Below are 14,907 nucleotides of genomic sequence, written 5' to 3' on the forward strand. Positions count from 1 at the left end.
TGTCACATGATGTCTGTAAATCAGTGGATACATTTTTTTGAATGTCACAACCCCCACGAAATTTGTTGTGTCACTATCAGAATTTGATCCATTTGATCCTATAACGTCAGAGCCACAAGATTAATGTATTTTTATCTCCATTCATGTTAGGGAAGCGCTAAACCGCGGTTTAGCCACTCAGCTTGTAGAAATTAGCTGCTTGCCCGTGCTCAGCCTCCGTATGTCTCTAGTGTATTTGCTCTATGGGCTCCACAGTGCAAAAAATGTGGATAATTTCACATCGCAGAAATCGAGCTTTATTGGCTTCATGTGCCACTTAACAACTTTCATAGGAATGAACGGGGCCCCTCATCTGACACTGTATGCAGTTCTCTTTATACATCCATGGCAGGGTGGTCATGGAGCTGGAGGATGCCATGTTCAGCAACAGTCGACGCACGCAATGCGAGCAAGCAACGCAAGTGACACGAGCAACGCACTTCCTTTCATAGTCAACACATTGAACGCAAGCGCACTTACAATAATACAATACAATAATACATCGCTCGCGCAATAGGGGGTAGCAGAGTGACCTGTACATTCTGGCTAGCTAGTACTGCTATTTTATTAGAGTGCAGGGCACTAGAACTGTGATAAATGGGGGTGTGCCCGTACGAGTTCGCAAAGTTTTTCCTCCTTGCCCGCCACATTTCATACCTGCTTCATCTGTGAATAACAAAAAGTGGTTTAAGTACGTAGCTTGCATTATCACTCCTGCTGGCAACGCATGGTATTACACACGTTGCTGCGATGCATATCAAAAAAATGGACATTTTGAGAGGCAAGCACGCATCATGGCGGCCAATGCGTCTCGATGCGTTCCAATGCGTTTGCGTCTGCGTGCCTTTGCGTCGACTATGAAATGGCCATAACTGCTCATTAGAAAGGATGGTCTTATGCTGAAGACAAAAATGTTGAGAAACTATGAAAAACTGCATTTTTTTTGCATATGTTGCCTTTATGAAAAAATTTAAATGCAGAACTTTTACATGTAACAGGGTATTTCTGCACTGCGGCACTGCTACTTTTATTTAAGCAAAATATCAAAGTGCTTCTTCCACTACTGCCTGGAAATACCCTGCACATACCAGTCAGTATTGTGTGTGAGGGACTGATTCTTTCCGAGAGCACCTGAAGGCAGCATCATCATCACCACCCCTCTGTCAGACAGTGACGTAACCTCACAGCTAACGTTAGACGGACGGTGTGAAGCTCCGGACACAGAGACATTGTTGACGTTTTTGTTTTGATAGCTTTTGTCTGGATTTTTGGACATTACGCCGACATTTTGAAGCCCGCCTTTCGACTCTACCATCACGCCTCAGTGCGGGGATCCAGCAAAGATGAAATGGATGTTTAAAGAGGACCATTCCCTCGGTAAAGGGGTCTGGGTTGTTATGAAACAAGAGATGCTCTTGTCATGTCATGCGCCCTCCTTTCTGTGCTGCTCTCTTCGCGATTTTGCCGTATCATTCCACACAGGTGCAGAGATGCATGATGGTCACAGCACCCCGCGGATGACTGATCCATAATGGCTAACGGTGCATGACTAGCAACAAAAGCTAACATGTTGTTCCTGCACGGCAAATGACCGCTGTCATTCACCTTTAACTGCTGATACATCATAGGAGTCAGCTGTTTGTTTCCCTCAAACGTGTCTTTCCTTTGCATGAAGGCATTTCATCGCCAAATCCCATTTAGGCATCTGACAATTTAATGTCGCCTTGCATTTAAAAAACCTTTAGAAGAAACTGGCTAAATGTGGTAGTTAATGAGGCAGAAATACTCCACTAATGAGCATTGGTAACTTTTTGCATTGCTTCACACCGCCCTCCTAAAAAGAAAGCGAAAATTAAAAAAAAGGACGTTTGATTTGAAAATGAGGAGTAACTGTGTGCTTCATCAATGCCGAATTAAAGATCATGTTCTCAATATTTGTTCCACAGCTTGCAACTTGCGTCACTAACATGAACATTTAAGTGTCAGGTGGAATATTAATTTACCATAATTTTGAATTGAGTTTGGTGTAGAGTTCTCTCCATACTCTGATGGCTGGGGTTTGTGTTTTTGCAGCTCCACAAGTGACATTTCTCAGCTGCTCAGCTCCTTCAGGCTTCTGTCTCCATATTCTCTCCAGATAATCTCGACTCTTCTTTTTAAAGAAACGCCGCTGCCGCTTTTGTAGAGATGTTTCCAAAAGTAGGCCTCTTATCTGGGCTAATGAAAACGTGCAAAGTGTTAAACCTAAATGGATCACCCATCACCTCACCCTCCCCTCTCTGGCCTCTGCTCAGTGTCTGCATGCTGCATCTGCTCACAAAGCATCCTGGAAATAGATGCACTATCACTCTGATAATGATAAGTACTAACACGTTGTGTATCACTATCAGCATTACAGACTGTTGATTGGATTCATTACACAAACTAAACAGTCACGATTGTTGGATTAGGATCACTGCTAACATGACTAAAGATAATCACAGGCTGTTCACGTCGCCCTTTCAGCCCTTTATGCTGTGCTTGATCTTGCATATGGAGCACTTTATCAGACTGGTCTCAGCTGTATTTGGCAGTAAGGCATGAGAGGAGGCTCCCAAGAGGCCTCACTCATCCCTTTAATCCTGACTTCCTGTTTGTTTCCTGTCTCTCCCTCAGAGCACCGATGTGTGGAGTCAGCCAAAATACGCAACAAATATCCTGACAGAGTACCGGTGAGTAAGGGGGTGGCTGTGTTTTTGGTGGTGGGATGGGGGTTAAGGGTACAGATAGAGTAAGTGACAGACAGTCGAGAGATAAGGAGTGAGTGACTGGGTGAGTGAATGACAGTTACGGACGGGAAAGGAGAGAATGAGTGAGTGGATTAGGAGAGCAGCACAGAGAACCAAGGTTACAACTGTGACCCCAGTGAAAACTCGTGTACATGTTTTCAGTGCTCTTCCATTTTCCCATCAGGTAGCTTCAAGCTTTATGTACGGATACGGAAGATGACTACATCATCACACACACACACAGACACCACAAACTAATCAACCATGCCCACCAGTTTAATGTCAACCACTGAGTTCAGATCAGTTTAAAATGGATGAAGATCCCAGAGTGGGTCTATCCTAAAGAGGTGTTTCAGTTTCAGGGAGGCAGATGTGGGACAGACTACTATCCTCTGCAAAATATGCCACAAAATGATTGCTGCTGAAGGTAGCAGTGCCATGGTTCGGTTCCAACACTGTAGACAAGCCAGCCTGCACTTCGAAAAAGATGGTCAGACTTGCCCCTACATTGTTTTGTGCTGCAGAGCATTAGGGAAAGCCTCCAAGGCTGAAAAATGAAGCCAGTGCAGAAGTGTCAAAAACTGCAGTTAATCGAATGGCCACTTGAGGCTGGCTCCAGAGCAGAGTCAGTCTCCATAGACCTCCATGTTAAAATGCCCATGTTTACAGCCTGGTACAGTTTTGGTCTCTATGGTTAATTTCACGCTTCATGACAACTGCACAGATTTTTAATTATTTACATAACTCACCTGTTTACATTTTATTAAGGCCCAAAGTTACACATATTTAAGGGTGGGGCTGCTTGAGTCAGATCCACCCCTCGCTCCTCCACAGCTCCAGCCTCTCATCCAAATATGGTCACTTCTGGCTCCAGAAGAAAACCAAGATGGCAATGGCTGAAATGCAGAATTCGAGGCTTTAAAACGGGAGTCCACAATTCATGGTAAAATCTGACTTCAAAATAGAAAGAACATGAGAAGCTATTTCACACCCATTCAATAAATCAGTCAGTCAATAATGCATTAAGAAATAAACATAAATAAACAAAATGAATAAATGTTTTATACGTAGAAGGAAACTATTTCAGAGAAAAAATCTATTTCAATGTGAATAATTAGTCAAACTTAATAATAAAGAATACATTTCCAAAGCAAAATCTGACTTCAAAATGACAGTACACCACCTCAGAGTGTCTCTCAGAAAATATCAGGACATTCTGATTTCAAAATAAAAAAATAAAAGCCCTCTAAAATGGCATTAGAGCTGTGTTCCCTCTAAATTTAGATTAGTTACTAGAATAATCACTGGTTTGATCATATGCATTGAAGGGTTAAATCAAACACTTAGGGTATTTAAGAGAAAATAGCAAAAAAAAAAAAAAAAATATGGACATACAGTACACACACACACACACATATATATATGTGTATATATATATATGTATATATATATGTGTGTGTGTGTGTGTGTGTATACTATATTTTTATTTATTTTTGCTATTTTCTCTTAAGTACCCTAAGTGTTTGATTATATACACATATATACACATATTATATTATTATTCTATGGATATACATTGATAAGCCATACGGCCCAGTCTTACACACAAGTTTGAATTTAAGATGAGGCAACACATGCATAAACAGCAGAACAGATGTATGGTATATTGTACAGATCTGTAGCTTTTAAAAACTAGTATACTATATATATATATATATATATATATATAGTATTAGTAGTCACAAATAAACTAAAGGAACAAAAGATTCTGCAGCAAGAGGAAGTGTATTGTGTCCACAAAAACATACTGTATAAATGACAAATATATAAATACAGAATATACAGATTTATGGATAGCACTAATGCTCTCCATCAGCAACTACGGTTAGTCTCTAATAAAGAAAATATTGGCCATGTTCAAATCAAATGGAAACCCCACATCTGCTCATTTCATGCACATAATAAAATACTCGATATATCAAATATATTTACTAAATTGTGGCTCTAACCCTCCTCCAAATGCTGTTATGCAGTTTTTTTCATGCTATAAAAAAATACAGGTCTGTGGAGAAACAAACAATTTACATTTTGGGGAATAAAAGAACAAAGTGTAAATCAAATATCAGCTTTAGTATAAAATCCAAAAAATGGCGTTTGAGAACTCACAGTTCGTTGTTACTGTTGATGTGTAACTGATATGACACTATATGTAGACTTGAATTTATCTCACACTTGCTACCTAAATCACAACCACCTCTGAAAAACCCTTTAAGGCATTTTCCCCTTATATTGGGCTATATAAATAGAATTGACCTGACTTGAAAAGCCTGTGAGATAACCTGTGCCACGCTGGCAGGAAGGGAATATAGCAGCTCTGCAGAATGACACCTCAGATCAGAGAGCATACAGAGGGACGCTGGTGTAAGGTGTTTAACTGGCTGCTCTGAGGAAATACATACCAGGAGCCTATTGTGTGGATGATAATGCCTGTTAAACTCAATCCCTTTAACTAATTCTTGCATTCTGCATCTGTTGATTGGGAAGACTGCTGGGAGGAGCACGACACAGACTGAAAGCTCCTCCTATTGTGTAGGCTCAATGCATTGTTAGAGCTTATACAAGACGCTGGGTTCAACACTGTTTTCAGCACAAATGCTCTTACAAACCATACAAATGTGTGTGTGATGTTCAGCTTGTCACCACATGGCCAAACGTACTGTACAATTACGGTAGCTGTAGGCTCTGTCTACATGTACCAGATATTTTTGAAAATGAATATTTTTCCCCTTTGTTAAAGAAAAAAAAAAAAAATTCTGACCGCGTGACCTTAATTTGACCTTAAACACTTGACCTTAAAAACAACCTAAAACTCTCACCAGTGTTATCTGTTTTTGGCATTCTCCCCTAGTCACAAAGGTAGTAAAGTGTACAGGCTAACATTACCTTTTTCAAAACACCAACCAGAGATCACATCTGCATTAATTTTCTATAAGGATGAAGGAGCTCACTCAAATATATATATATATATATATATATATATATATATATATATATATATATATATATATATATAAGTGATGCTCTCAACATGCGTATGTTTTCATTCCATTCTTCATTGGCAGCAATAACAAACTGGAACTCGTCCCAACACCTGCTGTTTCAACCGGGTCTGATCCAAAACTATCATTTCTGGCAGACTTTAAACAGCAGACGCTGAGTTGGAGCGATAACACTGGGTGCAGCAGGAGCCTCCGTTCATCTTTGGAGTGGGGCAGCAATACAGAGTTTAAATGTGAAGTCATCATTAGACTGAAAAATATCTGTATTCATGTGGACAGGGCCTTACACATTCCTGACATTTTATAATGTCTGCACATAAACAAGGTCCCTGCTTGTCTCAGTACTAACGCTTACTGGTGAAATATGTAACTGAAATTTTATTGGCTACCAGAACAACTAATATGAGACATGTTTGATGAGGTCAGGACTCACTGCAGACACAGATTGCAGCCCATGCTGTATCACACAGTATTGAAGCCTTTCTCTTGTTAATGTGTGTGCTCCAGGTGATAGTGGAGAAGGTTTCTGGCTCTCAGATAGTGGACATTGATAAGAGGAAGTACCTGGTGCCGTCTGACATCACAGTGGCCCAGTTCATGTGGATCATCAGGAAACGCATCCAGCTGCCTTCAGAGAAAGCCATCTTCCTCTTTGTCGACAAAACTGTCCCTCAGTCCAGGTGAGAGCAACACGACAGTCTGAGGTTGTATGGTTGTGTGTAGTGGAAGTACGACAATGAAATCTTGTAGGCAGAACTGTTTCCTGTTGTGTATCATCAATCTACAGTGTGACATTTGTGGCATGAAGCACTGAAGCAACTTTCTCCCTCAAAGTATCCAGGTGGTACACAGTGTAAAATGCAGTGAAAAACAGGGCAGTGAAAAAGGTTTGCATAACTCTGTTAAGTAACTAAAGTAACTAATCATCTAAAGTAACTGTTTGCCAAGAAATCAGTACATACATCACTAATGCTTGTTTTGACACAAGTAGTTATTTGATTGAAATTGTAATTTAAACAAAAGAAGTCAGTTTTATTTGTTTTCCCCCTTCTGGCTATAACATGTCATGAACACAGCACTGATTGTGCGGGAGCTGCAGATGACTCAGCCAGTGTGTTGAATCAGTGCTAACATTAGGAAGCTAGGCTAACTAGCGTCCACTTTCTAAATGGAATACAAACTTATCAGCACAATGAGTCCTCCTTAATTAATGTTTTGAATCTTCAAAGGAGCAGATATCTATTGGCTCTATGTGTTTATGTTGTAGAAAAGGAAAAACCTCTTATGTCATTGTTTAGGGGCTATACAGGGTTATGACATGCTGACGTGTTAGTAGGGTGCCCTAAAGTTGATAGTGCGTCTCCTTATGGAAAGCCAAAGATGTCATTTTTAGTCTCCTTTGCCGTACCAAATATTGTTTGATATCACCAGTTGGCATTTATGAATCAATTGCAAACGGCAGTCAGTATTTGTAATTGCCACTCAATTAACCTGCACAACATGACTGCCAGTGCCTGTTCTCCAAACGGCACTTACAAATGCTGTTGCAAACACTGCATGTGAACACTGCTCTATGCACATGTGCCTGTAAGGCAACAGTTTTTTCCCACCTTATTGAATACAAAAGTTCAAACGGACATCTGTAGACCATGATGTTATTTCATTACAGTACAACTGAGGACATGACTGCCGAGACAGAGGTCTGAAGCCTAATTTCACAAATATATCCAAAAAATATCTTAAGTATTTAGTTTATATTTTCTCACAAAAAGTGAGCAAAAGTCAGTGTGACTTAAAAAAGTTGCCTTCTGAGGGCCAAGAGTGTTAATATATGACACACCGCTGCTGTGAATTTTTGTAGTCACATAACCACATCGTAGCTAGACTGACACATATATATCTGTACTGACATTCACTCAGTTGCAGGTTTATTAGGTATGCCTAGCTAAAACTAATGCAGCCTAGTACACCAGTTCTACAATTGATACTCTGTTCATGAAGGTTATATTGTTTAGGTTTTGTGTTGTTTTTAATATTTCGTCTATTACATTTATACCACTAAGGAATGAGAAACTATTAGGGACACCTCTCAGTATGACAGAATGCAGATCAACAGCACCACAAATTAAATCCTCCCCCTAAAAAAATCCAAAATTGGTCAGACGGTAAACCACAAATGTATTGATTTTATAAATCATGTATTGTGTTGACCTGGCCTGGATATGCAGCTGAAAGTTAGTCTGACTTTCCCATTCATGTGTTTACTATGTGCTGTGTGTTTATCTGTCCATCTGTGTTACTTAAGAGCAGAATGATATGAGCTCTTGGTGTGTGTGAAATCCATCTCCCTGTGAAAGCGGATGAGGCCACACCTGCTCTCTCAATTTACACCAAACTCCTCCATTTTACTGTTGACCCTCATTAGCTATTGACATGCTGATGTGATGCATATACATGCAGTATCTCTGAGGAATCTGACCTGCTTCCCAGACCTTTGTATTGTATTGATAATGCTCTTGTGGAAAATGGCTTACATTTAGTGTAATACAGTGAACCTACAGCTCCTAAAGAGTAACTACACCCACTCTAATAATCTGGCTTTCTTGTAGCATGACACTCTAGTATCATGCTAAGTGACAGCTGGGTGTGGTCACAAGCAGAACAGACCAAACGTAACCACATCCAGCTGTGAAGTTTTGTGTGTGGTGGTCCAAAACACTTTGACCTGAGGGTATTGATGTTGAAATAAGAAGAAATGTTTGCAAACCCATATTGCATTGATTCAGTGATCTGCACAGATCGTAATCAGTGATGGAGGTTAAGCATGTGATTTTGAGTTTTGAATTGTAATGTAATAAATGTAAAGGATCAATGCCACAGTCAGGAGCGGCCACAGTGAGCTTTCAGATGAAGACACACGCTGCCCACCTCCCACTCCTCAGCAAGGCTAACAAACAGTGACCTAGTTTTGACTGACTTCTTTTTTTAAAACAATGTGACTTTGTTTGACTGTGCTGTAAACACATATTGTAGTATTAAACTGTACTTGGTATAATCACATCATAACCATGTGTCAACAAATAAAATCCAAACGGGACTAAAATTGTAAGGGTTACAACTTAAAGGGACAGTTCACCCCAAATAAAAAATACACATCATATTGGAGAAGGCAGAAAGCTCTACGGTTGATATCTCCATCACTCAGCAACTCGCACCAAAACATCCTACACTGATAAACGGCACTACAGGTAAGATACAAAAAAAAAGAAAAAAGTATTTTATATTTTTGGGCAAACTGTTCCTTTAAAGTCATTTAATTATAACAATTTTTTTGAAAGTTACATTACATTTTTCTAATCTTACAGTCACCCCATAAGTTACACAAAATGACACATTTAGCAGCCTGATATGATGTGAATGCCACTCAGCTGACACTTACCCCCAGCACCAAACAGCTGTGACCATGAGTTTATATCTTTGCTTGAGATATAAGCATCTTGACACATTCTCCTAAAAGGCATCCTAACAGATGCCCTGTTTGACCATTGTGTTGAGGAAGGATACACCTGGACTTATCAGGGCACAGACACTCCCAGCAGATGAGTCAACAGAGGAGTCTGGATGAATAGGAGCTTAGAGGAAATATTACAGACACCACTTCCTTATTCTACTTACTTAAATCCGTTTGATGATAACACAAGAAGAGGTTATTATGTCTCACACATGTCTAAGTTATATCTGACTCTAGCCAGACAGCAACAAGGTTTGATTCCCAAAATGCTCTTTAAATGTCAGAATGGATCAGAAAGCACAAATATGAAGGCAGATGGACTCCAAATAGCTTAAAACCTGAAACATCCTCAAATCTGGAACATGGACTAATATAAAAGAAGACTTGGGAATATGTCTTTCCTGCGGCAGACATTTCATGAATTCTTTATTGTATGTATGTGTTATTCTTCAATAATGAGGACACTAAAAACTTTTCACAACGTCTTTTACACCTAAAGGGAGTGAGTGTTCGAAATTTGAAAGACTTTGGTAGACTAGGCCTTTTGTTTTTGTATCTACAGCTTTTCAATGCGTCCACACTGGCGACACCTGTGGCTCGAGGCATTATGTTTTCAAGTTGTCCATCCATTCAGACGTATGTTTATGCATCTGTCTGTCCCACTCTTGTGAACATGATAATCTCAAGAATGCCTGTGGACTTGACACAAACGTCCACTGGAACTCAAAGATGAAATGCTTAGAATTTGGTGGTCAAAGGTCAAGGTCACTTTGACCTCGCAAAAATTTTTTGGCCATATCTCAGGAATTCACACGCTAACTATAGCAAAATTTCACACAAATATCTAATATGATAAAATAATGAAGTGATGACATTTAATATCCAAAAGGTCAAAGGCTAACTTCACTGTAACATCACAGTCACTTTTCTGGCCATTACTGAACGTCCTATCTCAGGAACAAAAGAGAGACATTTGGTCTGATACTGAGTTGGTTACACTGATCTTGGGCAATGAAACTGTGCTGATTGTACAGATCGTCTCTACGGCCGAGTTGAAGATGTGTGTGACGCGCCCATGTTTTGCCAAAAAACACACTTCATAACTTTTATTAAAGGTCCCATATTATGCTCATATTCAGGTTCATACTTATATTTTGGGACTCTACTCGAACATGTTGACATGCTTTAATGTAAAACAAAAAACATTCTTTTTCTCATAGTGTGCCTGAATATACCTGTAATCACCCTCTGTCTGTAACGCTCAGTTTCTTAATCTTTATACTGTAGAAGGTTTTACTGGATTGCTTGACAACAGCTTGGGTCCATGTTTACATCTTGTCAGCTGATGTCATTCACAAACACTGGAAAACATTCCAACAAAAAATTCAAAAGGTCCCATTGAGAATGTAAATGTTTCAAATGGTCTATATAACGTACTTGTGACATCACAAATTCACAGAAATGCTGACAGCTCTTTTAAAGGCACTGTCTCTGAATATGAACTGTCTGCATTTCTCTGTGGATTGAGCATTTTGATAGTTTCACAGTGTTTATGTTGCACCTATACCTGCTTTATTTTTAAAAGACATGGAAATCTGACTTTTCACAATATGGGACCTTTAAATTCCTTCAACATCTTCACCACAGTTACTATGAGTCTGGACAGACATGCATATAAACTGAAATTTGACTGGTTGGCATAGGCATACGTCTGTTAGGTGGTAATTCTAGTTTGAATGAGAAAGCATTTTCCTAAATATTTGTGCATTTGCTTTCTCTCTGTGATTTGTTCAGAGGGACTGCTGTAGGGTTTAGCACAGTGGACGGATTTAAAATTCTGTGGATCAGCACAAAATAACCACTATAGGAGGCGTTTGTCTTCACAAACTCATACAGAAGATGTAAATATAATCAATGCTGCTCACTTGTGTGTGTGATCTAATAAGAGTCTGGTTTCTGCTGTGTGTTGCAGTCTGACTATGGGGCAGCTGTACGACAAAGAGAAGGACGAGGACGGTTTTCTGTACGTGGCCTACAGCGGAGAAAACACCTTTGGTTACAAGGCCTTTTATACAACACGGGGTTAACGCTTCAGCAACTACCAGTCTCTCTCTAACACATACACACACACACACACACATACAGTGACACAGTAGAGCCGACATAAACGGGTGCACAGTGTTTCAGATATTGGCCTTTTCATGTGTTAATGCACCTAAACACTTGGCACAGTTATTTATGGTCGATTTTTGATACTAGAAAGAACACATTTATGGTGAAAATTAACTACACCACCCAGTAAACTTGCTCTGATTTTTTCTGACAGGCTCGGATGATCATTATTGTCAAGAGATACTTGACTTTAATGGTGTGTCTTTTGTTGTGGTTACTGTTTAAAGGTCAGCTGTGGAAAGAATATCTTTAACACTGCCGAAAAATAAGAATAACAATGCACATTACAGGCATGTCAGATATCATTAATTTCCCAAGTATCGACATTAGTATTAAATTAAAAAAATATAATAATGTAGGCTCTGACAGACACACAAACACACACACACACATGCCAATCATCACTCATCATTTAATCACGCTACCCTTTCTTTCTTTGTTGTCACAGATATTTGTGTTCAGCTGAGGTGAGAAAGAAACCCTATAACCATGTGACTAGAATCATTAACCATGTTATGGATGTATTTGTATGGCTCATCATATCATGTATAAAACGTCAATATTTAATGCCACAGGTACACTCAGCACTATGATAGGCTATGAGAACAACTATAAGCATGTGACAGAAAGCAGCTCATGATGGTGGATAACTGTCAGCTGCCAGTAAGGAGTGTGTCCAGCTCAGGGACAGGGACCAGCACCAGTCCCCAGGATGTTGCTGAGTGCTTCCCAGTCTGGCTGTTACGTATTTACACATTATGTTGGCTGAATAGATGTCAGCACCACCCAGGTTTCAGACTCATGATACCAACAGCAAGCCATGAACCTCAGTGACCTGTTTCAGAAACCCAACACTTTACTTGAAGTTTATTGTGTTGAACTGTGATGTTTTTATGTTGTGATCACAGCTCAACTATCTGGAAATGATAAACACTTGACAGGGAAACTCACTCAGATGCTGAAACAGGGTGAGTGAATAGGTTAAGTTCAATTATTCTAAGAATATGTTCATGAATTGTCACATATACTCCATAGATAATATATTAAACATTTGCCAACAAAGCAAAATAGTGGAATTCAGGGTTGGGCTGGTGCAAAAATCTTCAAACCTGTTTGGACCAGACCGGTATCCCGAATTTTACCAGCTGTCCCACTTGATTTAGCAGCCGCTCCAAAGCTCCTGAGTCCTACATTTGTAACATTTTATGTTGTGATATTGACTGGAAGTACCATTCTACATAGCCAACTGCAAGTAGGTTGTTATTAGCGATGGTTATTTAGCCTAACGGAAACTTTCAGCTCCCTGACAATCTCCATCCAGCCAGCTGCCACCTTATTTAGGTTTTTGTAGTGAAATGAGCAGGTATCATGCGGCTAATTCTTTATTTCAACTACATGAATCAGCAGTTCCTCGTCGACTGCAGCACTTTCAAACTAAGTAACAGGTATAAATAAAAACACAGTGTCTGGTGCCAGTTTTCACACCTCTTCCATTGGCCTCAAATCCAAAATGTTGTCTTATTGGTGCGGTTTTCTTGAGAGACTAGGTTTGGTTTGCTATGTTTCCTCTCGTCACCCCAAAAAATATATTAAGATTTAAGTAAACAAACACAGCACTGGCTGCTCATCCCCTTTACTGAAATTTGATCTCTTTCATGTTGCCAACACTGACCTGGACAAGAGGCCAGACACTACTCAGTTTAAGAGCATAATATTATATTAATCACATTGTCATATTGCTTATTACTATTGCTATATATGCTGCGTTTACTGCTGTGACGCTGTTTGCACAGGTTACTGTTACTGATGGAGGCTATATGTTATTTGCCAGAACATGTATTGACAAATGTCGATTCAGCCACTTTGCAAAAAATCAAACTGGTTTAAGGTTGACGCTGGACCAGACTGGAAAAAAAAGGACATTGACCCAACTCTAGTGGACTTATTAAATCTCAACTAACTGGCTGTTATAATGTTACAAATACTTTTTAATCTGTCTGTAAGTGGACTACCCAAATAAAGTGTCACCACGCCTTCTGTAATGGTATTATCTTTAGAACATGTTATAAGCCATGTTGTGTTTTGTGTAAAAGGCTTGGGCCACACACTACTGATCATAAACTGGATGGCTAACAAGCTACAAGTAAGACGTTTTTTCTCTCTCTGGAGTTCCTTTTTTCAAGGCATTCAGGAAAATGTAAAAACTCACATCCTGCAGCAGAGACAGAGGAAGCAGGCCATACAATAACTCAGTATGTAGCAGTGGATCAACTGTTTACATCCCACTGTGAACACAAACAGGGGCTCCTGCACTGCCTTTACACATAGCTATTGTAATAATTTGTGCTGCTTGTAAAATTGATTCAAGTTTAATTTCAGTTTGTCTTTAGAAGGACAACTGCTAATACACTGTGAGCCATCAGCACACTAACAAGTACATGACATCAGGAAGATTTTTATTTTGTAATATTTGTCCTTCTGTTCCTGGTATGAGACACAGTGTTTGATCCTGTCCCTGCCCATTATATTTTAATGATTAATACACACAAAGCTCTCAGAGGAAATGTTGGTTAATAAAATCACTGAAAGCTCATTTTTAGTGTGCAGAGTGCTTCCACACTTGTTAATGATTAAATACCCATATTTAATGAACCTTGTGTCCATAAGGAGCACTGTAATTCAAGTTTCAAATACTTCAAGTGAAGTGTTGCTCAGGTCTTTGGCTGCACGGGCGACAGAGGTATAAAATCAGAACCACTCGTGATCTTTCTTCTCTTCAGTCAGATGACTCTGAAGCTGACATTTTGGCTGCATCTGTAGTTTTTGGTGCTGAATCAGAGTAAGACATCTGGCGTATTTCCACTCTTTACTCGACCCATCAAAGTATTCATATTTGTGCACCACAAAGCTGATTCAAGCTTTTAAACATGGTATGTAGATGTGTAATATATTGATGGAATGCTATCATATTCAGTATTGTTTTAATTCATCCGTGTTGTATGTTTGTTAAATATATCTTAAAGACATAAAGGAATTTTAGATATTTGAAAAAGGTAAGGTAGCTGGAAGACCTGACCAATAAAAATGAATGTAAAATGAATCACGAGGTGTTTCTGTCTTATTAAATAGGAATTCATATGTCACTACACTTTCACTTCATACTGTATGTGCTCAAAATGAAAGAACCCTTGTGCAGTGTTTACACTAGTGCATTGGCCCTTCCACAATTAAGCAGCTTAATTGGAGGCCAACATTGGGATCTAGAAATGCTGTGATGCACACATTTTTTAAGCTAGCACAACGGTAGTGGTATCTTGTGAAACTACACAACTTAAGGTATTCATTGGTACTAACCATG

General features: G+C 39.4%; 1 protein-coding gene across 1 annotated transcript; it reads left to right on the plus strand.

Annotated features, from left to right (window-relative positions):
• The first annotated feature begins 1,200 nt into the window (after positions 1-1,200).
• Positions 1,201-14,649, plus strand: gabarapl2 (GABA(A) receptor-associated protein like 2). The gene is made up of 4 exons (XM_033635614.2): positions 1,201-1,416; positions 2,695-2,750; positions 6,374-6,546; positions 11,350-14,649. Exons 1-4 carry the CDS (start codon positions 1,383-1,385, stop codon positions 11,462-11,464), a joined length of 378 nt encoding a protein of 125 aa, XP_033491505.1. The 5' UTR covers positions 1,201-1,382; the 3' UTR covers positions 11,465-14,649.
• Positions 14,650-14,907: the final 258 nt, after the last annotated feature.

Source organism: Epinephelus lanceolatus, chromosome 5, assembly GCF_041903045.1.
Source record: "Epinephelus lanceolatus isolate andai-2023 chromosome 5, ASM4190304v1, whole genome shotgun sequence".
NCBI lineage: Eukaryota > Metazoa > Chordata > Actinopteri > Perciformes > Serranidae > Epinephelus > Epinephelus lanceolatus.